Below are 17729 nucleotides of genomic sequence, written 5' to 3'. Positions count from 1 at the left end.
TGTCAGACTGAGTTATAATTTAAGATCAGTGGGAGGGAGAAGCCTGTGTCAGGCAAAAGATAGTCCTAGACAGTAAGAAAGTGGGAAAGATCCTTAGCAGAGCTATTTAGGAAAATTGGACGAACACTGGGGATAGGATTAGAAGCAACTGGTTAAAGGTGTCTCCACGTCTTGCTCTGCTTCCTGTTTGTATAAGAACAAAGCATTACTTAGAAGTACATTGTTCATTTACCGAATTTTCTTATACTGAGCACTGAAAGATCTTATTACTTAGGGACTTTGGTATTGATCCCATTCCTGTATAAGTAAAATGAAAATAGATCTTGTTATTTTCAAATACTTTAAATATCAGTGAATTCCTTAATTGTGGGCCGAGCTACAAGGTGTGATTAAGTCTGTCATATGATCAGTTTTTCTCAGACATGTTGTCCTTATTTCCAGGCAGAATTAAGAGGAATGTGATTATTTCTTTGCACTCGTCACAAAGCCTAGTCAGAGTTCCTGTCCTCCCTTCTCTTCCCTCACATGGGTTCACATCATGAGTCAAATCGCCGTGGGGTTGCACACCGCCAGAATGGGGTAGAGTGACTGAGCCCATGCTCACCATCACATCTGGACATCTCAGAGCCACCACAGTGGCGCTTTGGACCTTCTGGATAGAAATCTAGGAGCACTACAGGCACCAAACCCCTCCATTTTAATTGGTAGTAATCAGGGACCATCAGGGTCTCACAGAATTGAGTGCTTTGGCTGCGGTTTTCCTCTGCCTCTATGTGTATTAATTCTTCCTGCTTTCCCTATAAGACACAAAGAAATTTCTATCAAGTTGGCTGGTAACATTATGGAGATGGAACTAGTGACTAGAAACTGGACTTTCTTTATGTTCATGTTAATAGGCTTTTTAGATAGTTACTGTGCCTTCACATATTGCTGCCATGTTCTCAAATCCAGGGAGCTCTTAAGGAAGCAATGAGGAGGCTCATTTTACAGCGTGAGCCACCAAGGGGATCTCATGTCTCTACTAATAAGATTCTGGACTTTACGTCTCCTCACTCGTCTTCTAAGTTACTGATTATTTTTAAACTTCAATAATTTCTAAATAAAAAGTTCAAACTGTTTTCTGACATTAATCTGTTTCCCATGTGCTTGGTGTTACTGGGAAAAGAAACCCCACTTTTAACACAAACAACTGGGTTTTTTTTGTTGTTGTTGTTTTTTTTTTTGTTTGTTTTTTTTTTTGTTTTTTTTTTTTTTTTTAGGAAAGAAGTCTATATTTTATGAAAATACAGTACAAAACTGCATATGGGGCAGAGATTTTCTCCTGCCTTATTGCCTATTAGGCTGCCCTCAGTTTTGGGAGAATAACTTGGTTGGTTCTAAATATAGCATGTATCTGCCCTTAAATGGGAGTGAAGGGGCAGTAGCCTTTAGAGAGGGGAATTATTTTTGTTTTCCTCAGCCAGAGTTTACTAAGCTGGGAAGGGCTGGTCTTCCTCTCTGCCTTACAATTTTTCTATATCCCTTGGTAAGTCCATTTTTCACCTAGGTTTTTCTTCATAACAAATGGGAGTGATTGTGGGAGGGTGTTGGGTGCTTTTCTGTAAAAAATAAATTACCTTCCTCAGGTAAAACAAGCAATAAGTAGGACACAGATTGATTTATGAAAATACAAACAAAAAAATACAATAGAATTGTTTTATTCTGTGCACAATCAGCTTGATTTTATTGTGTATTACATTTCCTCTGTTTCTTTGTGCATATGAGGAACTACATTATACCAATCCACAGCTCTATTGGAATATGTGCTTTTCCAATTGCACATATATTGGCAATGCAACTTTCTTGTGTGCCTATACTGTATAAGGAGAAAAAACACGGTTTATACGAAGTATGTGTATAAATTATTAAGCATAAAATCCTAAAGTAGTAGTTGGCAAAACTATTTGGGATGCTGAAGAATAGGATGTAGCAAGGATGAAAAATTCTATTTTTACTTTTTGTACTTTCAAGCATGTGTCTTCAGAAGACACATTTCTGGTGTCTCTATTACTCTAGGCTATGTGATGTGTTCTGTGCCACGTGAAAATTCTAGTTAAATACCACTGATAGAATCTTGGGAAAGCATGTTAATGCTCTTGAAACTACACCTGTGTGTTGATAATACCTGTGAGCCAAAGAAAGTATTGTAATGAGGGATAATGAAGGCTGGAATGATGGGAGTGACTGTCTCACTGTCCCATATTCCTTGCTGTCCGGTTGAAGGGATGTAGTACACTCACAAAGTGAAGGGAAATCTTAAAGCTTTATGGTAACATTTTGTGGCTCTTTGTGCATTTGGAGTGTTAAGATGGCAAGGTTTCAAGTCAATGCAGCCAAACTAAGCCTAATTTAATTCCCAGTCATATAAGATCATGAGTTAGTAAGAAAGTGTCTACAGAAGTACTCTCTCTTGCCTATACAGTTTAGCTTATAACAAGGTTGTGGCAAGAGAAATCAAACTGGGGGCTTCCACTTACTTCTACCATAAGAGTCATAGAAAAAGCCAAAATTACATTTTTTGGGCTCCCAACAGTGCAGGAGGTGCTCTCCTCCACAACAATGACCTCACCTGAGGGAAGGGTACCTGAGGCTTTGCCTCATACCAGTATGCTGCAGAGCATAGCTGACGATTAACTCCATCAAGGATTGTGGCTGCGACCATGACCACCCATGGCATGTTTGAAACTGCCTTCTTACTAACTGTTATGGCTAGAGGGTGAAGAAAACCATTCAGGGACTATTACAAGGTCAAGGTGTGAATTCTGACTTAAAACACATGTGCTAGAGCCAAATGATTGCACTAACTGCTTAATCTACCTTTATGCCTTTGTAAGCAGAATCACTTGATGTAATGAGATGTTAAAAGTCTACTCATTCAAAACATATGAAATTATTGATAAAGAATATACCCATCTGTTATGGCCAGCATCATCAGCTGCTTGAAAATGTTGCTTTACTGGACATTCAGGTGACTAGAAATTGATGAGAAAACTCCATTTTTAGGTTTAACGAAAAAAGCATGTACTTCTGTGAACAATTCGAACCAGACTTAACCTGTTGTCCATAAGATTTCTGTTTAAAATCAGTTTGTGAAACTAGAATAATACTATTTCCATACAAAGGAGGTACGATCAGTAATATGTAAGACCAGCTATGAGGCAGCTAAAGACATCAGAAAAGAAAATCAGTCTCAAAGTTTGCCAAGTAATGTCTGGAATTCCATATACTTTTTTGTTTGTTTGTTTTCAGAAGCATTTGTATTCTGTCATCAGAAAGTTAAAATGGAAATCTTCAATAGGAAAGACAGAAGCATCTTAAATGATGGTAGATTGTGTGTGTTTTAATGTTTTTTTATGCAGAGACAGAATTTTCTGTGTGACATCTAAATACACACATGCACGGAGAGCTAAAAGATTGAAGAGACATAGTAGCATGTAAAAAGTTTGTTACTAAAACTGAGAAGATGTTACCAGACCCTCTACATCCCATTCCAGTTTAGACTGCAGTTTCTATAAGCTGAATAATGATTCATGCTGATTTTACAAGATTTCTACTGTGGTTTCTACAGGACTGATATAACTGTCTGGAAAGGTTCACATGTTTTCTGAGGCAATATGGCAATTCTTTAAACTGATCATTGGAAGCAACTGATGACTTCAAGTTGTGGTTTTTTTTTTTTTTTTTTTAGTTTTTTTGTTGTTGTTGTTGTTGTTTGGTTGTGGGGTTTTTGTTTGTTTGTTTGTTTTTTCTTCTTTTTTTTTTTCCTTGTATCTTCCATTGTGGTATATAGGTGGTATGGAATGAAATATATTTTATCAGCTAAATATCATGGGCTTTAATATACCATGGAAATATAAACTGTCAAAAAAGGGCTTCCTGAAAACACAAGTTTGACCAATGTGGAGAACAACAAGCAGAACTATAGACAGTCAGTGTAGACAATGACTATGTCATGGGAAAACAAGGACAAATCCTCAGGTCACTACAAATGGTCAAAGATATTTAAGAAAGATGAGAGAGAGAGAAAGATCAAGAATGAGGATTGCATGTAAGAACAGACTGTACTGATCTTTCAGCCAGTATGAGGAGGATAGGCTACGTGAGGGCAGGCAAGAACCTGCAAATTGTTTTTGGCACTTCTGCAGGTGGAAAAGGACAGAGATGAGCAAAGAAGGTGCATGTTGCATGGTATAGCATTGACAGGTCCGGCAGAGAAAGTACATGCTGTATAGTGCATCACTTACGACAGGAACCTCCTGAGTCCAGGAATGCAAGCTGTCTATCTATGGTGAGCACAACCATGTTCTCCTTCCCATGGCATTTGTCAACCCTATCCATCAATTTATTTGGTTGTGTGCCTGCTCTCCAAGGCTATGTGAATGATCATGCTAGAATTTACTGCCTGTCCTTTAAATCTTAAATTAACTCACTTATCAAACAAACAACGCCTATATCAGACCCTTGGCTTCTATGCCCAAGAATGTGTTCCCTTGTCACATGGTCCTAGATTATTGCTTTCTATTCAGATCAGTATTACTATGGCATGAAACTATGCATATCCTGGCTTGGGAACTCCGCCTTTTACTCATGACCAAGTATAAATTGTTATATACATGCTACTAACCCTGTGAACATGTCTGTTTGTGTAAACTGATTCTAACAGTCTAATTCATATGTGTTTTATATCATTAATCCTTAAGGACATTTTGACTGACTTAATATTTTTGAGTTTGATAGGCTTCTGAGTGGTTCATACAGAACATAGATTAGTGCGGTTTAGGTACTGTTGATGTCCCCAGCATTTACAGTTATGGAAATAAACAGGAATAATAATGATAACAGTGATGTTAATAATTATCAATAATAATAAATTAGGAGTACAATGGTGATGTGTTCAACCGAAAATTAAAGGACAGATGAGAGACTAAGTGTTGTATGCCTATCTTGTCCTGTATCTCCAGGGCTTTTTTTTGAAATCCAGGGAAGTTAATAGGATCTGCATGGGTGAAGTTAAAGGGTTGGTTTTGACACACAGCCCATAGGTTTCAGCAAGATCTCTGTAACACTTGCAGTCACATATCAGCAGAACTTGCTGAATAAAACTTGAGATTTACTTTTGAATTTATTGCATTTATCCAGAAAATTAATTTATCTTTTCTTGGTCTATTTGTTGCCTTTTGTAATATATATTTTTTTTTAATTTATTTTTTTATTTCCCATTAGGAAAGCATTCTTTTTTTATCTCAATGCATTTGCCAGACCTCTGCCTGCTTCTTGCTGTTGGGTCAATCCCACTGATTGACATGCCAGTATAATTAGGTCTTCAGGCACTGCCAGTAGTAAAATCTTGGTTCGCCTAAATCAATAACTTCAGTGGGACTAAGATGTCATCTGCATATCATGTTATCTAGTCTGCTAGTGGTAGGTTGACTAAATATTAGTACATATTTCAAACATCTCACATAAATGTGTATCAATGGAAAACTGTGGAAACAATCAATACATTGTTCCTAGGAAGACAATAGAAACTTATCTTACTATGAACTCAAGACACCCTGCGTGCTCTGTAGACTGCTGAAGCTGATTTTACAGTGGGGCTGTGATTTTGCTTTTCAGACACACATCTTTGCAGCACTATTAAGTATTAAATACATTCTCTGCGAGCATCATTGTAATTAACTGATGATGATTATTACATTTGGAATTGTTGCCAGGCAGCTCCCCTCTGTGTTAACAGAAGGCAAAATGAGTCTGGGTGCTAACAAGCTTCGTTAATTGCTTGTATGGAAGCTGTGACTGGATGGCTATGCTTTTTTCCTATTCTAATGGTATTTAGATAAATGTAAAAAATGCCTGAACTCAAATTTTGATAAACTCTGGGTGCTGATTAATAGAACAATATATACCAACTAAAATGTAAGTTTTGCATTTAGTGGAAAAGGCAGAACTGTAAATGGCAAAGACTTTTTCTTCTATATCATAAATGAAAATAACCCAAACTGTGATCCATCCAGACACATGGGCATTACTCTGCAACCTTTATACATGAGGTCTCTGTGGGAGTTATACACACGGCAACACATAAATTACATGTTGATAAATTCACAGAGTTATTTAACTGGGCCACATGTAAACCTGAGTAGTACTTAACAGCTGAGTCAGCTTTATCTAGGGGTTTGCCCTTTACACCTTCATTTAAGTGAAAGGGCTAATTAAAAATAGAAAAGAGGGAACATTATACCATTAACTGTGCAGTTAATGTACAAACTACAGGAGAAGCCAAATGTCTTACACAATAGTCACACAGCATGAACAAAAACAGTATTTGATGTCTGCAGGTATAGCATAATGTAATGTACAGATACCAAAATTAGGAGAAGCCAAGGCTGCTCATGGATCTGTGTGACTGTATTCTTCTAACCAAGATAATATGTCGTATGATGGGTTAATATGTCCATGTCAGCTCAACATCACATGAGGGCACCTAAGATAGCATCTCTGCAATGTCCTGCACCATGCTATACTAACTTGAGTCATGGTAGCTTTCTTACTTCTCTTGAAATGTGGTAATATATTTCTTTAGTGTTCCATAGTGATGTTGTAAACATGTTTTATTTTTGTCTTGCAGTGACTGGTATTTAGCCTAAAGCTCTCATTCTTGAACGTGTGACTTGTCATTCTCATATCTCTTGAAAAAGGATTGAAAAGGTAACTATAGGTTATGCAGAAGATGCAGCTATCAGATGATAAATTGTAAAACCTCATATCTTTAGATCTCACTACTCTTTTTTAGTAAGATGTATCTGCTGTTAAATATACCAACTGTATTCTCCTGCAGAGACCTTTTATTGGGAAAGTAGAACTAGCTGATGTAAGAATGTCATGACTTGGGGCATCTGACTCAGCTTTTGAATATGTGAAACTAACAATCAGACACAGCTGTAATTTATTATGCTACTTAATCCATAACTAGCATTTCCTTTTGTTGGTAAATACTATATGCTGGAAATATGCTATTTACAGGTATTTTACCATGTTTCAAGGTTTGATTTTTTTAGCCTATAATTAATATTTTAAAAATTATTTTGGTTTTAATTTTATACAATTCAGGCAAAATTGCCAAAAAGACACATAAGATGAAGTGGCATGTTAAAATAGGAATTGCAGTCATCATCTTATATCCCTCTTTCTAAAAATATAAAGCATTGTTTAAGAAACCTAGATCTTGTTTTCCAAGGATAAATTGCTGCAATGGAAAGTAGAAAATTATTTCTTCTGCATATACAATCTGGCTAGTAATATGATTAGAAAAAAAGACATAGACATGTAACACTAAAAATTTGTGCAAAAATGTTGATATATCTGTAATTTTCCCACAATTTTACCATTGCTTCTCATTCCAAATGGAGATTTTGAAAAATGATTTTTCAAAACATGAGATAGTAAGCAAAATTCCATTATGTGACAGAAAACATAATTACTTTCAGAATAAGTAATAAACATTTAAAAACCTATTTTCTGCAATATTTTATTGAAGTACATAGACTGAATGTACTTTTCACACAGTAAAAAGATTAATGAAACAAAAATAAAAGTACATGGAATTTCCAAGTTGACAATGACATCATGACAGAATGTCTTAAATTTTGGACTAGGTCCCATTTTGCCAGAAACCACTTTTTTCCTGAAAAAGTTATTAATTGAATTTTAATGTAGATTTTGTACCCAAAGCACATATTTCCAGGTGTTTGATAGGAAACACAACACAGCCTAAACCTGGCCAGTACCAGTGCCTTTGAAATTAAGAGGAGCTCATGTTGTATATAAATGAGTTTATAATTTATATTCAAATCCCACTGAGCTTTCATTTTATATTCCTACTGATAGGACTTTTTGTGACAAATGCATACAGGACTTTTGGCGTAGGTCTGAGGATTTTCATCACAGGCAGGTTCTCCTTGGCATGGCCACGTCTGGGCAGGGCTGGGCTGTGGGGAGCTGGAGACTGGCCCCGCTGCGGCATTGCTGGGGAAGGGCTGATAGCCCTGTGGGGCTGAAATGGGGTTCTGGGCCATGGGCAAGGTGGGGAACCCTGGAGGAGGCTGGGCAGGGACAACCAGGTCCATTGCTGCCGCCAGGACACTGACACCCTCTTGCCATGGCCCCTGGATGGGCTAATGTTGTTTCACTTCGCATGGGTAGCCCTGAGGTGGGTCCCAGGCCATGCCTCTGCCTGTGCCTCAGCTTCTGGAGCAGAGTTGACAGGCTGCACCCTGCATGGGAGCATAACAACGGGGACACGCCCCTTACCTTTCAGGAGGAAATTAGATGTTATTGCAGTAAATTGCCTGACAAAAAAACTTCAGGATTTGGCCCAAGCTACTTCGTAGTGGCTGTCTACAACTACCTGAAAGGAGGTTGTAGCATGGAGGGTGTTGGTCTCTTCTCCCAAGTAGCAAGTGATAGGACAAGAGGAAATGGCCTCAAGTTGCGCCAGGAGAGGTTTAGATTGGATATTAGGAAAAATCTTCACGGAAAGGGTTGTCAGGCATTGGAACAGGCTGCCCAGGGAAGTGGTGGAGTCACTGTCCCTGGAGGTGTTTAAAAGGCTTTCAGATGAAGTTCTTAGGAACACGGTTTAGTGCTCAAGTTAGGTTATGATTGGACTCAATGATCCTGAGAATGTCTTCCAACCAAAATTATTCTCTGTTTCTATATTGGGAAATTGCTTCTATTGTCACTGAAGTGCAGCCACCTCATGGGGAAGGTGTTGGCTGTTTAGTTGTCCTTTGCAATCCCTTAGCACTGTTTAGGCCAGGTGGCCCAGCAGTGAAGAGCCCCACATCCAACTGAGACTGTAACTGTGATGTATTCAGCAGATTGCAGTTACACAAGCTGACACCTACTGGTAACATTTCCCCCTTCTGCAATAATTTGTCATCATATTTCTAATGAGCACAGAGGGATGTGGGCAACCCTGGGTTCTTTTAACATCATGATTGCGAATTTACTGAACTCCGACTCAGTGGGAAACATGATCTTCCAACCCACACCGCTTCAGGAGCCCCCTGAATGTTTCTGAGAACCTTCTATCCAAATACTCATCAAACTACATCATGCTTTGAAGGAAGTCCACAGGAGGGCAACCAGAATTATTTGAGGTCTGGAAAAAAATGACTTGTGAGGAAAGTTTGGATGAGCCAGCTTTGTTTAATTTAAACAAGAGAGCTGAAAGGAGATGCAAACAAATTCTTGAACAGGCTGCAGCAAAAGTGGGTGAATACAGTTTGTTTTTTGTTGTCATGGTGATTTGGACAAGAAACAGTGAGCATAAATCGCAACAAGGGAAAAAGTGAAATGTTTGAAGAGCAGAGAGCTGAAACACCTAAATATGCCCAAAACTTAAATTTTTCATGGCTTGAAATTTCTGTGTAGGTGTTAAATGGCATATGCAAAGAAGGGAAAAAATGATCAAACAAATTGTCTTCTTTCTCTGTCATCTATGATTCCATATCTCATAGTGTGTGGGTGATAAGGTACAGCCTGAGGTACCTGTGTATATAACTGATGCCTCTATTTGACATGAACTGACGGAATTCTATTCATTTGTACATGTACACACACATGTTTACATGCCCCAAAAAAATCAAGCCTAGTCTGAAATAGATGGCTAAATGTGATTTCACTCTCTGCAGGAATTACTGATTGCAGCAAACGGAAGCATGTCATCAGTAGTGGTGCCATTTTACCAGAGGAGGCACAAGCACTTTGATCAGTCCTATCGCAACATTCAGACAAGATATGTACTCGAGGAATACGCAGCAAGAAAGTAAGTGCCACATATTTCACACGTGGAACATAGAGAGGTTTTTATTTTGGATAATCACTTCTTTGAAACAAGATCTTTAGCTTCCCCTTGCACCTCCTGAGATAGTAATTTATTCAGAATGGTGGTTTTCCACTTCCATTGGGATGCTCCTTGTCTATAGCCTCCCACCAGCATAGCTAGACTTTTAAGCTATGTTGCTAGTCACCTAGAGCTCAGGATCTGTCCTGTTTACTACCTCCAAATTGGAAGTTCTTCCTTTTAGGCTCCAATTGAAACTTTGAGTTAAGAAAAATTGCCATGAAATTTATATTAAATCACAGAGACCGTTTTTTACCTGTTCTTCCATATGACATGAGGATATTCTTTCTCCTGAATCTGACTATTCCTAATTATAGTTTTTGTCATTCACTTTCCTTTTTTAAAAGTAAATAAAGGTTTGACTCCTCTCATGTGAAATCTGAGTTTTAACCACAAGATGCATGTTCTTTGTATCTCAAGGTCTGGAGCTTTCAATTTTGCTTGCTTAAAAATCATCATCTTCTCTCCTCAGTAACTGGGAGGACTAGCCAGCTTAGTTAGTAGTTTAGCTTGTCCAGCTTCCCTCATGAAAGAGAAGAGCTGCAGAAGGTTATGTGAAGTGTAGAAAGGCAGGAAAGTTTAGAAACAGACAGTGTTACAGGGATTGTGTGAGATTTCTGTGTTAGGCTGGTACCCTCGTGGTTCACTGAAGTACTATCACAGCACTTCAATGATTGGAGACTGAGATAACGATAAATTTAATAGAACTGAATGAAATAAAATGCTTAATGATCCCCAATGACAGATGATGGGCATTAAGCCCTTGAAGGACAAGTGAGATTCAACACCCTTGTGCAGTTAGTGAGGAATATAAAGTAGGTTTCTCACTGAACAGTGCTCACTTATGGTATTCAGCTCATTTAAAGTAATTTCTTTGACTTTTGTGAGTTCATGTTTTGCCAGAATTGCTGGGTTATAACAATGTCTTTCGTATTTGAAGGGCTGCTTCCAGACAGGCTGCTTATTATGAATCATCTGGCTTGGGAAAAACGACATGTAGACTCTGTGCCAGGAGGGCACGCACCTTGGCTCATGAAGCAATACAAGAATCCAGGAAAAGGTAAATCTCTGTTGGTCCCATCTGACCTGTGTGGTGGCTCTGGTCCCATTTAGTATTGCTCTTTTGCCAGGGCTGTTTTCAGAATTGACAAGACTGGAGGCTTCTCTGTCACTGTTCTTCACTAATCTATTTTGGCTGGAATACTAAATGACTGAGTGTCACTTTCAATCTCATATTTCAGCCCAGAGTTGTTCCCTTAATCCCTACTCTGACCCTTGAAAACAGATTTAAAACCAAAGTAAATTAGAATCTGCCTGGGATCCAAAACTCATTTTTTAACAGATCTGCTCCACTATTCCTGAATTTCTGGCTTGAATCAGCTTAAACATTTCAAGTTCTTTCTTTAGCATCAAGATGACTTACTGGCATGTCTCAGTTACAGCCTTACTACAAAGTCTGTGAAATGTGCTGACAGCAACATTCCTGCTAGTGAATTTGGCTGGTTCTGCTCTGCCATGGTCTACAGTGACTGCACCAAAGACATAGAGAATTTACACTAAAATAGTGAATTCTGCCTTGTTTGTAGAAAATGTGTTGTGAAAATCATATATATCCACATGGTTCTGGTAGTTTGACTGTTTTGAAATATATATCCTAGAAACAGAATGTTCTAGGAAAATCAGATTTGTATACTCTAGTTTATTTTTTAAAAAAAGTCTTAAATTCTATCAATATAAAAATACATGCCAGATCAAGACTGATATTTAAAGTACATTGAAACGGTACAAAGAAATATTTTTAAAATATCAGACAAACAATGTCTTGATCTACTCTTCACTGAATTTAAAGCAAGTTTTCTCATTTGCTTCATGGCAATGAAGCTTGGGTTGTGCTTTAAGAATCTTTCCATATTCTATAATGCCAGCCATGTTAGAAATTTCTGATATTCAGCTCCCTTATTTTGTCCTGTTGCCAAGGTAAAGAGTAGCTTAGGATGCTTACTGAATCAGTATGAATGAAGGATTTGGAGCTAGCTCCTCTGAGAAACATTTATGAAGTTTTGTTTTGTTTCTCAAAATGTTGTCTTTTCCTGATAGTTTCTATAATACTTCCTGCTCACCCTTGTCCAAGCACAACTTTTTTGCATGCATCGAGTCATCAAATCCTTGCGAACCCCTTGGTCTGTATCTTTCAGGTGAGGTCAGGTGATACAGCCCATGAAGACAGTAGAGCATCCCAGGTGCTAGAGGCAAGGGCACACCGTAAGGAAGGCCCAACTCTTACCAGGGTGTGAACAGGCACCACATATACAGAAGGAAAGAGAAGGAAAAAAGAAGGAAAATTCATATTCATTTCACATGCTAATTAGGATGAGTGGTTAGACTCTAAGAATAATTCCTAAACTAGATTTTGCATCTTACTGATATGGTTTCAGAGCTCTCAGTTGCCCAATGTGTATAAGTGACAATCTTAAAGCTTCATATCGGTTACTCTTACCTGATACTTTTTTTTATCCTACAGGACTCATGAACAAAAGACTCATGCAAGTGATGAGAAAAGGATCCGTTTTGCCAGTGAGTTATCTGCTTTGGAAAAAGAGATTCACACAGCCAGGCACCACGCCAGAGAACATCTGGATAGACTTGCTATACAAAGGATGGTACAGTCCTGAACCTTTTTATTCTTATCCAAGCATAATTATAAGATATATTGAAATTTAGGCTTGTGTTTCAAATACCAGTAGTGATTTAGCATATTTTAATTTTGTAGATTTAAGATTAAGTCTTCTATCCCATTTGAGTTCGGCGCTTTCCTTTTTCTGTGTTTAATAGGTAGAAGAAAATATGGCTCTGGAAAGACACGCTGTTGAGGAAAGTATAAGTCGAGCTCCCGAAATTCTAGTACGTCTGAGGTCTCACACAGTCTGGGAAAAGATGTCTGTGAGCCTTTGCTTCACTGTACAAGGATTTCCCACCCCTGCAGTACAATGGTAAGAGATTGGCCTTTCCTAGTCCTCTAAAAATGTTGTTAAGCTTTTTTCATTTGGAAGTTATGACATAACTGGTGTCACATACATAATGGCTATCTTAACCCCCCTTTATAATCCTCATAGATGTGCTGGATTGTAGCAGTTGATACTGCAGTGAAAGGAGTGGCAGGACAGCTTGCTGAATGGCCCTGTGCAGTGTGAGAAGCAAACTCAAGTGTTTCAGAAGGCAGACTGTGGAAGGCATTCCAGTCTCTCTGGCCATTGAGTTCCCTGATGATAAAGTAGCAAATGGCAAAATGCACAGAGCTCACAGGCTACATGCAAAGCCTGGGTAATGTCACGGAGGCACCCCGAGGCTAATTTAAGGGACAACAGGGTCCAAAACAACTTTTATTAAACCGGTGAGAAACAGGGTTTTAGCGCTCCAAAAGTGACTTAAATATAGGTTCGGGTATCAGTTGAGGAAAATTATTAAGGGGCAGCAACTAGTACAACTGGCGGTCCACAGAGTGCATGCACGTGGCTTCACCCAAAACAATGCCGGAACCATCCCCGAGTCCCAGAGGGGTACACACTTGCCTGAACACGGTGCGGGATTATTCTTAAAGAGATAAAGGTAAAGCGTACGCTCGCGATTGTGCGAGGGAATAATTTAAAGTACGCGTGCAAATGTGCACGGAAATATAAATACACTTGCGATTGTGCGATGAAATAATTTTATACGTGCTTGTATTAAGCACGGGAAGTTACACGTGCATATGTGCACGGAAAGGATAAATATACTCGCAATCCTGCGAGGGGTTTTACTCACATACGTGGCAGCAAGGCAAGCAGGGTCTCCATCCCGGGGGGTCTCGGCAGCAGTATCTTCAACTCGTGCTCCGAGAGACCGGCGACAATGGGCCCAGCCTCGACGAGAGTCCCGTTTTTATACAGGCTGATCAGACCTGACTGTAGGCAATCTAGAAGCTTCTCTGCACCCCCACACCGTGTGTGGCGTGCCCCTGAAGCCTCCAAACATCCCCCACACCGGTCACAGGTGCCCAGCGGCTCACTGGCGCCTCGGCAATCCCTTCTCCTAATGGCCCTGGCCAGGGTGCTCTGGGCCAAACAAAAGAAGCTGTTAGCCTCAAGTAGCAGAGAGAGGGAGATGTGCCTACTCCCTCCATACTGAAGGAGGAGGGGGAGAGAGGGGGGTTTGCATTCTGCCACAGTAAACATGCACAACACCATTGTTGTAATGGGCTGTACCTGTGTCCACTTTGTGTCAGCCTCTGTGGAGGCGAACATGAAAGTCACATCCCTGAAGCTTCCTCCCCTCCAGACAAATGCTATCCTGTATGTATAAGAGCCCCAGGCTGGACCCTGAAGATCTAACCTGAGGCACAATTCTGTTGTTGCTTCCCTGGTTGGTGCTGAAGTGCTTTACTGCTGTGATCCAAGACAAAGTTTGCTTTTCATCTTGTGTCAGGGCTAGTGGGCTGAAGTTCAAGTCACATACCATCTTCTCTCTACTGCACTGCCTGCTCTTCTGATTTGGGTGCACATCTTCTCTTTCTGCTTTCTTACTGCAATGATGCTCCCCCTTTGCCTTCAGGACCCAATGTGTAGCTGTTCATACATACTGGAAAATACTCTATACAGGTAGAGAAGATTTATAGAGGGAGCTCAGATGATAGTAAATGATATCTGGATGTAAAAATCTGCTAAATTAATGCAGTGGATAGTATCTATATTAATGAATGCATCTTTTTCTCTATTGTCAGGTACAAAAATGAGGAATTGATTACCCCCGCAAGTGATCCAACAAAGTACAGAATTGAAAGCAAATATGGAGTCCATGTGTTGCATATAAACAGGTAGATTATTCTGGGGAATACAACAGTTTTTAATACTCTACACAAAGTATTTTATATTAAATACAATTAAAAATTCACACAGAGGCTGCAAGAGAGTTGTTAAATTCAGCAGATTTCTCTGTTGGTACTCACATTTAAGATAGAGAAGATTAACTAAGCAGCTGAATATTAGATCATGAAAATGAAATGAAAAATTAGATATTTCTATTATTCAACTCCAGCAATCTACAAGGAGATAGAAAAGCAGAGGTAAGTACCTGAAAGAATGGTAGTTCTTTTTTTATTAGAATTATATCTTTTCAGTATTCAAAGTGGAAAATTGTCTATGTATTTTATATACTTTTCATGATGTATCTCTTTAAAGTAAGCAAAAATTTAGCTGGTTGGGGCAAGGATAACCTGTCATCAGTATTTGTTTTATCATATGTTAGGTACTGTTTACTTTTTGATCTCTATTTTTTTTGTTCTCCCAAAAGAAGGAAGTGTAATTTTTTAAAAGGTTTTAATTTAATTGATTTTATTTGTCTATATGATGTCAAACTTCTGGTATAGAAAATGCCTGGGTAGAATATATTTGCAAATCTAATCCCATGCTATCCTAAATAATTGAAATATTGCATGTTGCATGTGACTTGATACAAGTGTGTTTTTTTTTTTTTTTTTTTTAATATAAAAACCCCAAGAAATGTGAGGACAGGACTGTGGTATTTAAAAATGAAATTAATATCTAGAGCAGAGACACAAACACCCCTTTTAATTTCTCCAGAACATGAGCATCAGCTGTGCTGGAGCAGCTGGAATATTTGTGGCTAACACTTGGCTAACCAAACATTTCATCTTCCACCCTGTCTCCATCTGTCAGCAGTGGAAGCAGCCCTGAGCACAGCCTTGTGGCATTAGCACAGAAAATAAGTGCTTCATTCCTTCTGCTTTTGGGAAGGACAACATGCCTTTGCCATCCTGCAACAAAGTCCAGCCCAACTCTCCACTTTTCTATAGCTCAGGATGAGAGAAACATGTCCCTGTACAGAAGCTGTCAGCAAGAACCACTATGTTGTTGCTTTTTAAGAGATGCTTCTGAGAGAGTAGCAGTACTTATCAACACTTCTAAGATGCTCATAGTTTTATATCCCCAGTCTATGAGTAACTTGCTGACATCTGTATCCATGAGATGTCTCAACACAACTGATTCTTCCCACCAACATTACTTTTGGAGATGAGAGCAGGAGGTTAAAACATAAAAACAAGTTGTCCTCCCGCAATCCCCTCCCTTGCAGCAGGGAAAATGGAAAATGCTTTCCTTTAGCTGGATGTGTGTGAATGAAAATCAGGAGATGAAACTTTGGTGACTTCCTGCCAGGAAGTGACTGTGGCTGTGTTTATTTCCCTTAGTTAGTGTCCATGAGCAGCTGCTTTACGAGTCCAAATGCTGCATATGCAGTACATAGGTTCCCTTTGTGGCATTTTGGGAGTAAATGGCTAGTGGAAGAAATGAGAAACAGTACTGACACTGCTTTCTGAGTATCTGTAACCACCAGGCTGAAGGGTACTAGTGGCTCACATCCCCTTGGTGCTCTTTTTTCTCTTTCCTCTGCTGTTTGTCAGACATGTAGACAACATCTACAATCAGCTTTGCGAGTGTTCAGACCCAGCCATGTCTATTCGTAGATACCATAGAGTCGTTTATGGGCACCCACTCAGGTGCCCTCACCCAACTCATCATCACCCACTGTTTACTAGTCACAGACCTGTATGTATATGTGCTGGCTCCCTCACATTCAACCAAGCTGCCATCTGCAGAGGCTGTTGCTCTATTTCTCTTTCGTTCTGTCTGGCAGTGTGGTGTCTTTGCCACCTGAAGATATCTGGCTGCTCTCCCACAGGTTTCTCTTATCTACTTCAAAGAATACTGTGGGGTTGTGTGATTCATTTACCATAGATTTGCACAGTTTATTAAATAAAAATAATCTAACCTGAAATGTATTTCTTTATTACTAATCTGTTTTATTTCAAAACTTGACCATCAGCCATATTTTCTGTTCCAAAAGACAGAAAATTGACATGCAAGAAATGGAAGAACATTTTGATAGTGCATTACTAATACTAGGTGTTTCTTGTATTGAAAACAATGGATGTATACATAGTGGTTAAAATACATACTCATGTTTTTCTACAAACATGTGTCAAGTAACTCTGGATCTTCCATACATATTTTTGTGCACATATATTTGGAGTGTTACTATTTTTTTATTTTTTTTTTTTCCCGGGAAGTAGAACAGTTGGGATTTTCTTTCTACCCACTTCTGTGCTATTCTCAGCTGTTCACACCGAAGTGCTGAGCTGCATGTCATCTGATCCACAGCCGCTCAGAACGGCCTTGGAATTTCTTGGCTACCTTTCTAGTGCTTCAGTGAAGCTCAGGCAGTGAACTTCTCATTCTGATGCAAGTGTGATATTTATTCCTATGAGTATTCCTTGGTCCCAGTGGAAAAATTCTTGAGGCACCAAAACCCGAACGTCATCCTGTCATCTTAACGTAGTAACTGGACACAATTTCATCCCCCCTGTTCGCTGTCTTCAAGGGCCCGTAAACCTATACAGTAACTGGATCATTTTCATTTCTCTTGTCTCATATTTTTATGATGCTCTGTGCTCAATTGACCACATTTTGTGCATGCATTCAGCACTATCATTAGGATACAGTACTGATTTCCTGCTCTTTTTTAGGCTTCTTCAATTGGAGTTTGAGCTCAAGGTCTCCCTTGAGCAGTAAAGAAAAGGGGTTTGAAGTTTCATTATATTTTTCACACATCTCCTAATTACAGGAGAAGAGATATTGCCAGCCTTCACTGGGCTAGTGGTTCTTCTCATCTTTCATCTCACTTCTGATAGGTGATTCAGAGGGGACTGTGAAGAACCCTCTGAGGGAAAGCT

General features: G+C 39.1%; 1 protein-coding gene across 4 annotated transcripts in view; it reads left to right on the top strand.

Annotated features, from left to right (window-relative positions):
- The first annotated feature begins 1421 nt into the window (after positions 1–1421).
- MYOM2 (myomesin 2) overlaps positions 1422–17729 on the top strand; it is an 83413-nt gene continuing 67105 nt past the window's right edge. For 2 of the 4 annotated variants that reach the window (XM_065833356.2, XM_065833353.2), the window contains exons 1-7: positions 1422–1525; positions 6668–6747; positions 9735–9868; positions 10887–11006; positions 12468–12606; positions 12779–12936; positions 14703–14795. In XM_065833356.2, the coding sequence (XP_065689428.2) occupies positions 9762–9868; positions 10887–11006; positions 12468–12606; positions 12779–12936; positions 14703–14795 (617 nt within the window). In that variant the 5' untranslated portion in view covers positions 1422–1525; positions 6668–6747; positions 9735–9761. Of the gene's footprint in view, positions 1526–4184; positions 4328–6667; positions 6748–9734; positions 9869–10886; positions 11007–12467; positions 12607–12778; positions 12937–14702; positions 14796–17729 lie in introns of all 4 variants that reach the window. The other 2 variants (XM_065833354.2, XM_065833355.2) reach the window with 2 other exon arrangements.

The sequence above is a fragment of the Patagioenas fasciata genome, chromosome 3, assembly GCF_037038585.1.
Source record: "Patagioenas fasciata isolate bPatFas1 chromosome 3, bPatFas1.hap1, whole genome shotgun sequence".
In the NCBI taxonomy this organism is placed as follows: Eukaryota; Metazoa; Chordata; class Aves; order Columbiformes; family Columbidae; genus Patagioenas; species Patagioenas fasciata.
This window is presented reverse-complemented; position numbering and strand designations above follow the sequence as displayed.